We start from the raw sequence: 15,881 nt of genomic DNA, 5'->3' as shown, positions 1-15,881 counted from the left end.
TCGGAATGTGCTGTAGTGTGCACACCCGGTACATTTTCAGAAACGCACTGTGCCACTCCCGATGGGGTCATCAACGTTGGCGTCACTAATCCAAATCCACGCGTGACTCTTTATTCTGCAATTTTTCTGTGGCGCAACATTTAGGCCGACTGTTTACAACCTTTCGGATTTGAACGAATGCTGACCGCCATGAAAATGTTTTAAGTGAACCTCCTGGTGAGAAAATGAGAAATCTTTGTACACCTTTCTCATCACGCTGCGAAATTAAGTGAATATTCAAATGAGTTTGCCATATTATGCAGTCACACGATTCTTGCTTCACTTTGTGTTAACATCTCCCACAATATGCAAAATATGTTAGTTCCAAAATGTCTTTTTAAGCAAGTAAATATTTCTCAAGAAAGATTGCGGAATCCTCGATGAACACTCATGAATGAAAAAGTCAAGCAGACAAGTATTGTTGGAGTACCCATTTTTGTTTTTATTGATACAAAGTGGACAGCCATTTTACTTGAGGGGGATGAAACGGGAAGAGTGTGTGGCTCCAATACCCGGGCGACCGTGCTTGACTGGCTTGTAGGTGATGGAGAACTCGCCCAAGTAGTGCCCACACATCTCAGGCTGTGGGGAAAAACAGCTTTATTTAGTAATATGACAAATATCTTATTTCAAGGACAAACAATTGTGAATGGTGCTTTTCCACGTTGGACTACTGTACAATATAATTTGAACAGAGTCGATAGTGGAAAATTTGCAAATTCTGACGTCACTGTGTTGGACAATCATGACATAATTAAAATATAACTACAGACAATTTTGACATTTGACCGTCGCTGGTCGCCAGAAACTCACTTTGATTTCAACCTGGTTGAAGGTCTTTCCATTGTAGACGCCAACCATGGAGCCGACCATCTCGGGCAGGATGACCATGTCCCTCAGGTGGGTCTTCACCACCTCGGGCTTTTCCATGGGTGGAGCTTCCTTCTTGGCCTTGCGCAGACGCTTCAGGAGGGACTGCTGCTTACGACGCAAGCCGCGATTCAGCCTCCTGCGCTGGCGGGCGCAGTACAGCTGCATCAGCTGCTCGCTACACAGGGGGAGAAGTGATGGGGTGAGATTTATTTTTAAGCAGAGGAGAGGGATTTTGAAACTAACAAAAATAAAGAAACTCAATTACGGTGAACCTTCAACAATTTGGGACTCAACATTTGTACATTACCTGCAGAACCTAGTAATTATCACTGAAAATGTCACTTTATTCACACCTGCTCACATATTTTTAAGTCCTTTCCATACCACCTAAAAAGTAGCACGTTATTAAAATAAACAATGGCGGGCCGGCTGGGCAGCAAACAGCAGCATACTGGAATATTCTCGTAAACTGTAGTAATGTTTGCCACTGAAATGCAACTAATCTGTTCCAGCCACAAGATGTTATATTTACCTTATTTGATTGTTGTGTGGTTCTTAACAAATCCTGTGCAATAAAGATATTGGTGAAAATAAAATTTATGATAATGAAATAAGTTGGCTCACTAAAAAAAATATTAAAAATCACTGTGCGCCATCTAATGTGTCGTGGGATATCAAACCATTCTGGGGGGGAAAAATAGACACCCGAAGTACTGAGTCAATGAAATTTGTGAAGTGTGAGGAAAAAGTAAACATTTCCACAGCCATGCCAAGACTGTTAATAAACAGAAAAGTCCTTACAGTGTCCAACTTACTAGGACATGTCCAGGAGCTGGTCCAAATCAACACCCCTATAGGTGAATTTCCTGAAGGTACGCTTCTTCTTGATCTCTGCATCCGCCTGGAAAAGTAAACACGGACATTATAAATAAAAAATAATAATCGATAGACTTATGTACGACATAAAGGTATAGACAGTCTCCAAACTAAACAGACACTTCACACTGAATCATTACGTACGACCGCAGCTAGCATTTAGCCTAGCATAGCCAGTCCCGTAACCATACAGCCAGTAAAAAACACTTCGCCGATGGCAATGATCAACATTTATGACTGGCAAGCTCTTAAAATCGTCAAACAATCAAACGGTACATTCGTTTGCCCTGAACACTGTTAGAGGAGGTTAGATGCATTTAGATGGTGTTTAAAAGCTTAGCGGTGAGTTAGCACCTACCATCTTGCCGAGAGTTTTGGGGGAAAGGGAAGCCTGAAATCTCGTTCGTCCTCATATCGCGCGATTTCACTCACATCCGGCTGTCTTTTTCCGGGGCAAATCCCCACCAAACGGCAGGTAGCAGCAAAGTTCTATAAACAAAGTTGACAGGGCAGTAAATGTACGTGAGTTATCGATTTTTCGAGTTTTTCCTGTTATATGTCTCTATCAAGTTTCAATATGCAATATAGAACTATTTTGTATACGCATTTTGCACAGCAACAGTTTCATACACTCTAATGGCTATGCTGTATTGCAATGAATAATTGCATAATTATCATGTTGAGAATATTTTCTACTTGGCACTAATAATCGAAATATTAGAGTAGCATTAGAAGACTATATTTATTAATTGCTATATACCAACATGCATTATCTAATTTTTATTTCTTTTCTTTTCTTTATTTATAAAAGAGCTCAGTATTGTTCATTCGGTAATGTCATCATCATTGTTCTTTTCTTTTTTTTTTGTATGTGGGTGAGTATGTGTATGTGCGTGCGTGCGCGCGTGCGTATATCCGTTAGTTCACCAAAAACCTATTTAAAAAAAATCCCATACCGTTCACCTAAACAGATTTTTCTTTCTACTTTAGTCGATTTTATATTCATATGATTGCATCTGCTATCTGAGTGAATGTTGCCGACAACTGAATATTCAGCATGAGTGTATAATCTATGGAATTTGAAGTAGAAAGTTATTGATCAAAGATAGTTTAAAAGTGACTACGTTTTCAAATAAATGAAAATTACAGTCATGTCACACTCCAGTTATATTTGTCTTTTATATTAAAATAAGACCTTTAATTAGATTGAGGTCCACCGTCAAATTTCGTGATCCTCGTCCAGAGTTTAAGTTCTTTCAAATGACATATCTGGCACAGTGTAGACGTTTCAATACTGTAAGCCATCGGTGGTGATGACTAAAAACAATAATCAGAATGTCACAGTACAGCTGCAAAAACAAAAAACAGAAATGACTTGCTAGTCACTTCTGATAAAAAATGGCAACTTCCCCTAATTATGTATCAGTTTCATGAGGCAGGACTTTACAGCAAACGCTATTATCAGAGAAGCGTGCTAAATTTGACGTGGACACAACACCAAACCACACCAGATAATGAATACATATTTATTACATTGTATACACAAAAACAACTACACTTGCTAATTTATCCTGTACACGTAGATAAAACTAAAAAGCAGCATAATAACTCAATGAACAGCGATTATGATGCTCATTTTCTCTCAGATGAACTAAAACATTAAAATCCAATTAAGAGTTGTTTTAGGTGTACCTAATAAATTAGCAGGTTACGTTTATGGGTCAACCTTGTTTTTCCATCGGCAGCAATAACTCTGGAGGTAAAATAAAAATAAGCATGGTACTACAAATGTTATTCAAAAGTCGTAGAAAAACGAGCCCGATTCAATTCATGACTATGTATAAATAATAAACAGAATTGAGTAATTGGTTTACACGCCAACCAATGTAAAAGGAATGATTCACTTCATATTTAAAAATGATAATAATAATCTAAAAAACCCAGTATTCATAATTGGAATGTTCAAAAAAATGGATTGTTTGTTTAATCCCCGCCCCTTTCTTCTGTTAGACAAGTTGGACTGGTTATGCAGTCAATGAAAAATGTATGCTGTACTGTAATATAAGAAACGAAAACTGAAACTGTGTGAACAAAAGTCCTTATTTGTCAGTAAGACACAATTCCCTGGGATTCAAATTTGACGTGTGTGGGTATTTTCATCTAAAAAGTACAAATTTCCAAGTAATATACGGTGCCCCTTAAAATCTCCCTAAAAAACAACTAAAATGTTAGTCAAGCACTGGAGAAAAGGAAATTTGGCACATAGATAAGAGGGAAAACAAAAAGAAGCTCCCTGGGATACAAAACTACATACAAACAGCCAAATGACTTGGCTTTTGTAGTCACTTTTCAGATAAAAAAAAAACTAAAATCACACAAATACAGTTCATTTTGATATGTGTAACATAACAACCATGGGGTAAGAGAAACGTGAATACTATAAGGATATGACCTGCAAAAGGTGCAACATCCTTTGGATATCAAACTAAAAACATCTGCCTTAAGTTTTTTTTCTTCTTTTTTTTTTTTTTTGCATGGCATGCCTCGGTTTACACAATCTCTCTTCCACCTTGCCAAACTTCTTCTTCTTCTTCTTCTTCCTCAATCCTCTAGTAATCAGTCGCATCATCCCTGTACACCTGCTCCTCCTCTTGGTAACCCTGGTAACCTTCATCCTGGTAGTCTGGGATGTAGGCGCCGCTTGCTCCATTCGTTTCATCCGTGACTTCACCGCCCTTGGCACAGTATTTGGCGTCATAGATCTGCCGGCCCAGGCCAAAGTTCTGGCCGCTCTGATTGGCTCCCTGGCTGTAGCCCATCTGGAGGGACATGGTGCTGTTGTCGCACTTGTCCGTGGCCAGTTTAGTGTCGTAAATGGCGCGTCTTGTCCCCGGCGCCGTCATTCCGGCCTGAAAGAAAGACATCAGTAAGCTTTCAAGAACGCCAGTGTCATTTTTTTCCATTTCCTTCATCGTGTTGCTCACTGATGACAAGTGTGCGCTTCATACCCCACCCCCCCAAAAAAAGAAGTTGCCACATCACTTATACAAGACTCAACATGACACTGATAGGTCATGGCAGAGGAATGACAGCCCCCAGCAGCATTTTCCGATTGCAGCTTCATTTTATGACAAGTTGAAAAAAAAAAAACTTTCCAAAGCTGAACCTTCTCTCCCGACCAAACAGCACTGACCACTAAATTGGGGGTAGATGCCCGGCTAGCCCGCAAATAGCGAAAATGTGCGTATTATTCACATTCATTGAAATGCCTGGGGAGTAAAAAATAAATAAATAAAAATTATTAACTATTTTTTTCCAGTGAAATTACAGTATATTAATTTATTCCATTAAGATAATTTTATTATATTATCTTCATTTCATAGCATTGTCTTGACTGACCTACTCCAAGTAAATGTATGTGGAAATAGCAATTATAACAAATGGTTTGTGTGTGTGTGTGGTGGTGGTGGGGGGGGGTGTTATTGAACAACAACGTGATCAATCGTCCTCACACAATCTACATTATAATATTTGCAATTGAGTGTCTGGCAATATAAGGTGGGGCTGGCCCTGGTGAGTGACGTGGGTGTCAGCAAATGACAGTGTTGGTTGTTGTGAGCTCAGGCTAGCGGACGGCTGTCAAGTAGCTAACCGTTAGCCAGTCTGCGTTGTAATTAAACCCAGAGCAGCTTGTGTATTAATGTTCTTGTTTTGTTACCGTTTGCGCAATAAAGCTGTTGAAAGTGCACCGGCAGCCCATGACCACTTGTGGAGGCATTATAAAAATGACAAAACATTCCAACTAGCTCTGGTAGGCTATACTGAATTAGCTAACAATGATACTTTGTGTTAGCGACATGCTGCTAATTCTGCTTTGCATTCGACACATTGCAATTAAGCTTCTTTCTGTGTGAAATCAAAACATTGGACATTCTCGTCTATCATGAATTCTTCCTCATGGCTCGCCGCCATCTCAGCAACTTTTTTTTTCTACACAGCGCGTCGGCCAAAGTCTGGAGTAATAGTCCGTGCAAAAAAAAGATCACCGCGAAGCTTCGATTTTGCGTGGCCTTCTTACAATCCAGTTGGATGTTGAATTGTTTTTGTCCAATATAAAGCAACTGCATCGTCTCATACCTGGCTTGCCCCCTTGTTGGTTCCCATTTGCAGGCTGATGGTGGTGTTGTCCATAGGGGCCAGCATTTGACTTTTGTGGTCATACAAATGCCTCCTGGTGCCATACGCATTCATACCAGCCTGGCTCGCGCACTTGTTGGTCCCCATCTAAAAAGGACAAGCATAAAAATACACAAATAAGAAATGACGAATGCCCCCCCATTGACCTAAAAACGGGCCAAATAAATGTCTCCTGTAAAAATGCCGGTCGGGTGTCATGTGACACGTCAAGTTGACAGAGCCCCCCCCCCCCCCGCCATTCATCTTACATGCTTCTTTGCGACAAACACAGTAACAACAACAAAGAGAGCCTTAAGAAGCAGAACAATGAGCAGCTCTGACAGACGAGTATGCGCTGACATGAGATCATGACAAACTGTGCTTTCACAACCGTTTCACCCATGTGGCCACATAAGCAACATTCAATCGGGAACGTTTTACAGCTTCAACACGGTGTTGCCGATTCATAGGCAGCCATGATGTGACAACATGGCCGCCGTCTTTATCCATCATAAGTATCGCCACCACCTCAATTCTCAGTAATTAATATCAGAGTTGATTTAGTATTATGATTGCAGTAGTATAGAACTGTATTGTTATAGAACAGCTCTGGCTAATATTTTGGTCATCCCAAGTAAAAAAAAAAAGAGTTTAAAAAAACAACAACAGGTAAACAGGGAACAGCTCTTTGGGTGACACGAATGACAAGACAGTGGGCTGGAAATATGAAAACATAAGCCATTTTTCTGTATTTTTGCTATATATATATATATATATATATATATATAAATATAAATAATTTCCAAATTAATTAATATACTTTCAATAGGTATATGTATAATTTCCTAAATTTATAAGTGAACATTAAAATACAGGAGCACAGACTAGGCCTAAATGTTCATCGCAAACAGGAACTGTTTTATTCCGAAAAAGTTGATTTTATTTCTATCGCAAGTCAAAAACAACTCAACAGTACTTGGGGTAAGTGATTCAATCCTGTATCACTCGAGGTACAATGTGGTACGTATACTACACTTTATATATGCCACTAGCATAGACAGAAGAACAAAGACGCATTATATGTAGTAAATAAACAACAATCTTTGGACCAATGAAGTGAAATTGGATAATTTCCGTGCGTGGGCGGGAATCACTGATGTAGATTATGCGCACACAAACCAGGATCTTTTGCAATTTCATCAGAATTGTTTGTGAATGTTTTTTTCATTTTTTATAACTCCTTACATCCTTTGTCGCTACAACTGGGGGGGGGGGGGGGGGTCAGTTGTTAGTGTCTTAAACAGATGTGTACCTGGAGGCCGATAACGCACTGTCCAGCCTTCATTTTCTCATCATCAAATGTCCTCCTCTGCTTGTCTGCATATTTCACGCCAATGTCGACCCGTGACTGGGTGCCATTGGTCTTGGCCTGCACAGACACAACAAGGTCATAGTGAGTCAGTCGGCAAGAAATACATGGGGGGGGGGGGGGGGGGGGTATTTTCCAGGAAAAAAAAGAAAGGAGAAAATATCAGACTGATGAGAGAAGCAATGGGAGTTATCGTACAAGTTCTCATAACCTGCTTTGTTTGTATGAATTGAGTAAAATACACTCATCTTAAAACAATTATGCGGTGGTTTGTCGCTATAACAGAGAAATATGCCTGCGAGTGTTGTTGTATGATGTTGCAGGTTTGCATTGCTGCTCCGCGTTTGTCTAAGTAGCTGTTGTTTGAAGAGTTATAATTACTGTAACATACATCTATGCTAATTTCCCCCTCTGGTATTTCACATGATATCAAACGACTTTCATGAGATGAACGCTTTGGTGTTTACATATATGATGTCAGTTTTGCAGTTAACTTCCATTGGGAGTGACAAACAACCATGAAGTCAAAATTTGGGTGACTACTAGCCTTGATGCCGCATCCCGGCAGATTTCGCCAACCTCATTCTTTTGTCCCGATATTACACAGTCCCCTCCCCCCACCGCCCCCCGTCCCGTTTTTTTTCCATATATATACCAATCACACAGTTGTCAAAGCGATTCATACAATAAACCCATTAAAAGCATGCAACAGCAATGAGTAATAAATGTTTGAAAATGATTTTTCGTTTAACTGATGAGAACTGTATGGTCCACTTCCACACTACGAAAATCCCTAAAAAAGTGAGTGTCTCTGTATTTCATCGCGCTGTGCAGCCAGACGGAACACGTAACACACACACGCTCCCGAGAACAAACATGTGACAGTGACACAGCATTTCACAAAACACCGCCACTTACCATGCTGGCCAGAGCCAGCAGCGTGGTCTGCAACTGCGTCTTGTTGCCGTTCTCGAACACGTCGTTGGCCTCAAAGGTGTCATGGGGCTTCAGGCCGTACGCTTTGATCGCCGTGATGAAGTTGGTCAAGTTTTCCAGCTAAAAATAAAAATGAACGAATGGAGATGAGAGTGTAGTGTGGAAGACGTAATTTAGGTGCCTTACTTCGATTTATTATTTGAGCTTTCCATTTCTTTTGGCTGGCTAGCGACATCACGGCGGCTGACGTTCAGCATCCATGACAAAGTGAGTAGCGACATACGTGTGTACTTTGCGTGCCTCGTTAACATTAGAAACGTTACTTTTATTTTTAGGATTTTATGTTAATTAGTGACAGTTGCAGTGTATCGATCGCCAAGTCAGTGGCACTCTGCTACCGAAGTATCTTGGTCTTTCAGAATAAGAGCAGAAAAGAGGAACTAATGTTAACTACAAAAACGGGGATAACTTAAAAGCATTTTTGAAAGATATTTGCAATAGTATTCAGACATTTGATGTCACTTCCCAAGCTGTAATTGATTAGACCCGAAATACATATTTCTGTCTTTCTTGTGTTTATTTTAAAGTATTTTTGTTTTAATAAAATATCTTATTTTTTATTTCTAGTCAAAAATATCAATTAAGTTTTATTCTAGCTTGTTTTTGTTGTTTTTTTAAAGGGGAAGTCAACCTTAAAAATTTCTTGACAATATGTTATATGTGACCTTACTAGTCTAAACATGACATTCTGATTAATATTAAATTTGTGGAATATGAGTTATGCGGCAAAATCGTCGTTTTTATCCATCTTTTTTGCCACTTACTGTCGACTGAAGATGACCAATCTTGCGCTGTGATTGGTTGTTAACTGATACCTGAGCAACTGTGATGACATTTTCACTCAACGGCAGGTGGCAAAATGGCCGCCTCCTGATATTGATAGAAACAGCTGGATTTTGCTGCTCAACTCATATTCCACTAGCACAATATAAACCAAAATATCGTATTTAGACTAGTGGGGCTACATAGAACATATTGTTTAAAAATAATAATAATTGGGAGGGGGTTGACTTCCATTATAAGGAAAGGGACATTTCGTTTTGAATATTACATCACATGCAGCCTGACTAAAAAAAATAAATGGACTTTTGACTTATTTAAAAATAATATTTACCCTTGATATGCTAATTATCCATTGGCCCATCTATGGTAATTCACGTCGCTAACGTTAGCTGTATGTTAGCATTAAGCAATTTTTCATGAGATGATGTTGAAATGAACAATGTTTAATTCTCTTTTTTTATAGTTAACTTCAACTTGGAGTGACAAATAAGCACGCTTTGCCAGTATAGAATAAAAATGTAAAATAGTCATTAAAAAATGTTGCTACAAACTAAATTGGTGAAGCTATTTAAATCCCTACCAAAACACTGGGGTTATGACTTTATGAACGTACTTTTATTTTTATTTTTTTGTATCGAGTATCTAGCACAAAGTACAACGGTGCTCTCGCTATTTCCAAGTATCACAAGACATAATTATATAATTAACACCATCAACATTTCCACACCCTCATTAATATAAGAATGCATCATTCACCCACTCACCTGGTGCCAGTTGAGTGTCGAGCGGTTGATAGATTTCACAGAACCAGGCCGGAGTTTGTTAATAAGCCTGAGAGAGAGAGAGAGAGAGAGAGAGCAGAAATGTGTTTGAAGTGCCTCCAAAGACGATGACGACAAAGGGAGGTTTTCTCAGCTTTCTCCGCTTACTGGCACAGAATGACTCCATTTTTGAGGCCATTGTGGAAGTCGGAGCCAATGGACTCGCCGGTCAGATCCTCGATCCAGATCCTCAGCTCCTCCTCCTTCTGGAGGTCGTATTTCATTGCAATCTGTCCAGGAAGACGGGTCAAGAGGCCATTAGAATTCCTTGGGAAGTGACCCCCCCCCCTCCCCTCCCCTCACTCCCTTGTTTTAAAATAGTCGTCATGACCGAGCTGACTGCCAAAGTCAGGGCGAAGTCATAAAGATGCATTTGCCGCACTAAAAGCGCGATAACAAAACACATATCTTTATGTTGGTGACGTTTATTATGACTGCATTTTGTGTTTCACGGTCACCGCCTCGGTTTCCCTTTCGCCTCACTTACAGTGTCTATAAACAGTACTTTCGGTCTCTTTTTTTCAGGGCTGAACAATTCTGAAAAATAAACTAATGGTGAGCCCCCTCCCCCACTTCAAGATTGTGATTGAATATGCAATTATTTGTTCGACGTCCTCTTCCCATGTCGCATTTCAACAAACAAGCAATAAATTAATCAGTATTGCAACAAACAATATCAGATTTATTTTTACATAAATGTTTTGGTCTTGCGATAAAACAAAGTCAAATGAATCATGAATTGATATTAAAAAAAAAACGGTTTATTTGACTTCACGTTTTAAGCATTTACTTTTGACAAAATTTTTACCCGAAAAATATGGCAAAAACAAGTCAGTAAGTCGTCAATCAGATTACAATTTTTGAATTTCATTCAACAATGTAAACATGTGGACTACACTTCTTAAACACCGAACTTATCTAGACACCAATGAAATATACATATACACATTAAAAGGGGAAGTCAACCCCTAAAACTTCTTTTGACAATAATATTATGTTCTATGCAGCCCCACTAGTCTAAATGTGGTATTCTGGTTAATATTAGTGGAATACGAGTTAAGCAGCAAAACCCAGCCGTTTTTATCCATCTCAGGGGCGGCGGCCATTTTGCCACTTGCTGTCGACTGAAGATGACATCACAGTTGATCAAGTCTCAGGTAACAACCAATCACAGAGCAGCGTTACACAAAACAGGGGAGCTCTGATTGGTTGTTGCCTGGGCCCTGAGCGGCATTGATGTCATCTGCACTCGACAACAAAATGGCCGCCCATGAGATGGACAAAAACGGCTGGATTTTGCGTCATAACTCATATTCCAAAGATGTTATATTAATCAGAATGTCATGTTTAGACTAGTGAGGTCATATATAACATTATACGTATAAATATGTTTTTTTAATACGTTGTCACTCACTCCCAAAAAACATAATTATGTTTTTTAATGTGTTTTTTTATGATACAGCGTACAGAAGGCTTCCCCAGTGTTTTCAACAGGTTTGTGAATAATGATGAAACTTACCAATGATCTAATGCAAATTGCTGCAAAACAAAAACAGACACAAATATACTTTTTCCTGATGAAAGAAGAGACTATAATAAAAAAAATTTTTTGGTAGGTTCCATGTTTTTATAGCAATAGAACACAATATTCTGTGGGCCTTGCAAAATCAGTCACAATCCAGTAAAGCAGACGGGAGCGAAGGGAGTTGCTTCAGTGAAAATGGCTGGGAGTGAATGAGTTAAAATTAAGCCAACTGTGACTGACCAAAAAAAAAAAGCAAAACATTTATTTATTTATTTAATTCCCTAATTGTGGCCTATGCAGTTTGAAAATCACATTCTACTACATTCATTATGTGGATTTGAACTAGATGAATTGTTGAGCCATATACTTTTTTTTTTTTTTTACACTCATAAATAAAAAGGTGATGCTGACACACAGCCCCTCACACAAGAAAGGATATCCTGTTTACCAAACAGCTAAACTCTCCCCCAAGTAAAAGGAAAGCGGAGAGATTTTGTTTTTATAGCAAGTTGGGAGCTTTTCATTCTCCATGAACGAAGCGCGTTGCGTAGCCATGAGGGAGCCATTCAAGAGAAGCATTAGAAAAGTAGAACAGGTATCCTTTTCTTCTCCCCACCCCCGCCCAAAGGATAAAACAAGCTGTCAATCTCGCCCAGAGACCCAAAAGGAAACGAGAGAGCGAGCCAGAAAATAACCACACGCGAAATCTGCTTGACGTTTGGCTTCCAGGGCGCCACGCTTCAGGAATGCCGGAATTACATTCTCGTTATTCGCTAATCCCTTAATAAGAAAACAAACATTGGCTATTTTAATTGCCCTCAAAAGAGCCCCACAGATGAGATTTCCAGAGACATGTTGAATGTGAGGAATGCGAACCCGCAGCCGCGCAGATGAACCTGGCTCCTAATAGCGCTTGGATGCTATTGGAAAATTGTCAGGAGTTGGCTTGAGGAAAAAAATAAAAAAAAGAAGGTAGAGGGGGAGTTTGGAGGAGGTGAATTCCTGACATTTTATAGCGCAACTGCTACGTCATTGATGGCAGGAAATACCAAAGTCAGCAGCTTCGGGCTCCTCCCTTCAAGGTTGCATGCAGTTTAAAGGTCTCCGAATGAATCATGAATTAATACGAAGGTCATTTTATTTATATACTTAAGTTTGCGCTGTTAATTTACGAAACACTTTGACTTGCAGTCTTTTGAGCGTTGGCTGTGTCTGAGCAAATTTGCGGAGGACACAACTTATCTTCTCTTACATAAACAATGCACTTAGTATTACTCAAGTATTGGACATGGCTTGAGACAAAGGAGAGCCAATGCACACATTGAGCACACTCCCACAAGAGCTGATGTTTGCAACAGCTCACACCCAGACACTCACACACAGACGTCAGTCCACCAGGGCCCCGCCTCTTCAAGGCACAAATCCAAAACAAAGACCTAAAAATAGTATTTTGAAAACATTTTATGCTTGCAATGTTGATAGCTTGTAGGAGCGGTAACACTTTTTTTGTTTTTAATGGTCTTTCTATGTCGTGGATTTTCAACTATAGTGAGTCAGTCTGGAAAAAAATAACAACACTGTATAATAACCACATTCACTTCTTTAGAACCCCCCTCCCCTCCCCCACATTACGTTTAAATTTCTTTGAATTCCTCCTCAATGCCGTACTGTGTTTGTTTTTACTTTGTTGCTGTTTCTATATCATAATTGTGTATATGTGAATATTGTGGCTATGGCATTACAATTTCCCTCACAGGATGAATAAAGTGTGGTATAGACCTTATTGGTCTGTATTATCTGTGCCCCCAAAAAATAATTGATTCTCATAAGAATTGCGATTCTCATTTAGTACGATTCAGAATCGATTTTAAATGTCCCCAAATCGATTTTACTTAAATTATTTTATACTGTCTTGCCTTTGTCTGTGTGTGCCTTTATTTGGAGCGCTGTTCATGTTGTACCCGGTTTGGCCACTGAGGGGCAGTGTGGTTCCATGCAGTCTAATACGCTGTTAAGTCGTAGCCACATTAGAGAGTAAAAGGAAAAAGTCACAATCAAGTTATTCCATTAAAAGTTGTTTTTTTTTGCAGCGTGGAGCCGTTCTTTTGAGTAATAAAAGTGCCGCGCTAATTAGTATTAGCGAGTCAGACTGGAGTAGAATATTACAATTCCTTGAACATCTATAGATTGAAGCAAAAATCCTTGTCAATCAAATCATTTTGAATCAAAAATCGTTCCTAAATCGAAAATCGATTCTGAATCGAATCGCAGGCCCAAAAATCGGAATCAAATCGTGAGACATTCAAAGATTCCCACCCCCAATATCTACTATTTGTCTATTATTCATATCTACTAAATTGATCTATTACATCTACTGTATCGATCTCATCCATTTTATATCTGAGTGTCTACCTATATAAAATGCCAAGACTATATTATCAGTATTTCACTGCTCTATAATAAAGGAGTAAACAAAATTATGCAGTAAAAACGTAGAACATACTGTGACTGTGGTAAAGAAATTTTATCTCCGGCATCGGCTTTGGTATTTTAAGTGGATCCGGATGCTCAGAAGGGGACTTTTGCACACTTTCTCCACACAAACGCACCATTTCTCTCCGAAAGTTTCCAACAAGCAAGGTCATTTGGGAGACACATTCCACACTGGGCCTTCATTGAAATGCATGGGCCGAGAGCCAAAAAAAAAAAAAAAGAAGAAAAAAGACAAATTTAGTGGGAGAGGATGGGTTCACCAAGAAAAGTAAAAAAAAGAGGACTTTTAAAAAGTGATGGAAATGTACATTAAAATGTGACATTTAATGAGTACAGAAGCATAATTGTTCGGGTCTAATGGGCCAATTGCATTATGCGCTAATGTGGGTCACAATGCGGACGTGCAAGTTTGCAGAGAGGCTCCAAAAGTGATTTTAAATCTGCCACAACTACACTTCTTTGCCAGTGAGACAACGCCCAAAGTCTGCTTTGTACACACTCCTGAGCGACTTGTTTTTATTTATTTATTAAGAGTACTATCTATGAATGCGGCATTATCTAACTCGTCAGAGCATTTTTGTTTTTGCAACATACTCAAACTTCGATTTGAGCGAGTTAGGTTTTTTTGTTTTGCTTTTTTTTTTTAACCAATACTTTTTAAATGGCGTGTAGACTTTAGTTTCCCATCCACCTCAACTAAAGAGGCGCATCAAAATGGAGGCTACGCAGACCTGCGTACCGAGAAAAGCGCAAAAAGACTGTAAGATGTGCTAAAAACTTTCATGCAACTTACACCATTTCATTTTTACAGAAAGAAAAATGAAAAAAACTTGACCTACCTTGTTTCTGACTTCCGCGCTTAAGCCGTAAGAGGGACCTTTGTTGAAGCTCATTGTGAGATTTTATGTGTCAAACGGAGTCGAAAACAAGCCGTTTACAATTTTAAAAGTGAGGAAAATAACTTGGCCGTGGCTGGAGGTTGGACTAAATACTTCCTTTTTCTTAGACGGCCGCCAATTAGAAAGCTCTCATGGTTTCGTCCAAAGAGTAAGACTTGGCGAGACAAGAGAGTTCCCAGCTATGTTTACACGTTGTGCTACCAACGTTCTTAAAAAACGGACCATTTATTTCATGATTTTTCATATGTTTATTGCTGATTAAGTTTTTTAAATTAATAAAATAAACTTTTATATTATTTGAACACTAATTAATTTTCATATTACTCCAGTTACGGTTAGGGATCAAATCAATGCTAATGTGCACACCATCGTAGCTGCTATGCATAATGCTAGCTGGTCAACAACAAAACTTAGGCTATGTAAAAAAATTTAAACTTATTTTTTCTGATAATATGAATAACTGTGTGACACTGACACACATATAAAACAGAAAACATTTAGGGGGAAAACAATATGACTTACATTAGATCTACCCATGATCAAAGCAATCAGCAACTATGCAAGGGTTGATGACATGATGGTTTGAACTTGACCTTTCTGGATGGCCACCCCAATACCTGGTTATGTCGATCCCGTGGAGCAATTCAAATTTGTTCTATGCAGTGGTATTGCTTGCTTGGTATGTTCACTTTCCCGTAGACGTGTCGTTGTGATATTTAATCAATCAAACAAGCAAAGCTTTTATTTATATAGCACCTTTCATACTTTAAAAGGAACATAAAACAAATAATAAGATGTTAACACATTAGTAGTCTAGCTGTGGAGCCCTGAAATACCCAACACCAAAGTAGATGCAATTTAAGAGATCATTATTTAAGCCAGTTGTGTTTTTGCAATTAGGCACAATGCACGTTAGCTTCTTTTATTAAATTTGAAATGATCCCTGACTTTGGACATTCTATAACTTTTGCGTAGCAGTAACTGTCTGTGTGGAAAATAATCACTGCAAAATCTCACAATATCAAATTAAA

General features: G+C 38.9%; 2 protein-coding genes across 2 annotated transcripts; both read right to left on the bottom strand.

Moving 5' to 3' along the window:
• Positions 1-457: 457 nt before the first annotated feature.
• Positions 458-2,208, bottom strand: rps15 (ribosomal protein S15). The gene is made up of 4 exons (XM_086075708.1): positions 2,147-2,208; positions 1,728-1,813; positions 853-1,087; positions 458-621 (listed from the first exon to the last, which is right to left on the bottom strand). The coding sequence occupies exons 1-4, from the start codon at positions 2,147-2,149 to the stop codon at positions 508-510; spliced, it is 438 nt and encodes a 145-aa protein (XP_085931834.1). The 5' UTR covers positions 2,150-2,208; the 3' UTR covers positions 458-507.
• Positions 2,209-3,300: 1,092 nt separating this feature from the next.
• Positions 3,301-14,959, bottom strand: cnn2 (calponin 2). The gene is made up of 7 exons (XM_086081647.1): positions 14,791-14,959; positions 10,042-10,163; positions 9,877-9,943; positions 8,252-8,389; positions 7,277-7,393; positions 5,926-6,072; positions 3,301-4,697 (listed from the first exon to the last, which is right to left on the bottom strand). The coding sequence occupies exons 1-7, from the start codon at positions 14,842-14,844 to the stop codon at positions 4,398-4,400; spliced, it is 945 nt and encodes a 314-aa protein (XP_085937773.1). The 5' UTR covers positions 14,845-14,959; the 3' UTR covers positions 3,301-4,397.
• Positions 14,960-15,881: the final 922 nt, after the last annotated feature.

This window comes from Leptonotus elevatus, chromosome 1, assembly GCF_054856555.1.
Source record: "Leptonotus elevatus isolate MCC_2025b chromosome 1, RoL_Lele_1.0, whole genome shotgun sequence".
In the NCBI taxonomy this organism is placed as follows: domain Eukaryota; kingdom Metazoa; phylum Chordata; class Actinopteri; order Syngnathiformes; family Syngnathidae; genus Leptonotus; species Leptonotus elevatus.
This window is presented reverse-complemented; position numbering and strand designations above follow the sequence as displayed.

What these genes read in the sequence shown, in the direction of transcription:
- cnn2 (XM_086081647.1), bottom strand. Translation starts at nt 14,844, where the DNA reads ATGAGCTTCAACAAAGGTCCCTCTTACGGCTTAAGCGCGGAAGTCAGA. An exon ending in CGACACTCAACTGGCACCAG is followed by an intron (nt 8,390 to 9,876) that starts GTGAGTGGGTGA and finishes TTTTATTTTTAG; the next exon opens with CTGGAAAACTTGACCAACTT. An exon ending in TGCTGGCTCTGGCCAGCATG is followed by an intron (nt 7,394 to 8,251) that starts GTAAGTGGCGGT and finishes GTGTCTGTGCAG; the next exon opens with GCCAAGACCAATGGCACCCA.
- rps15 (XM_086075708.1), bottom strand. An exon ending in CAGCTCCTGGACATGTCCTA is followed by an intron (nt 1,088 to 1,727) that starts GTAAGTTGGACA and finishes CCCCCTGTGTAG; the next exon opens with CGAGCAGCTGATGCAGCTGT. An exon ending in TCAACCAGGTTGAAATCAAA is followed by an intron (nt 622 to 852) that starts GTGAGTTTCTGG and finishes TTTTCCCCACAG; the next exon opens with CCTGAGATGTGTGGGCACTA.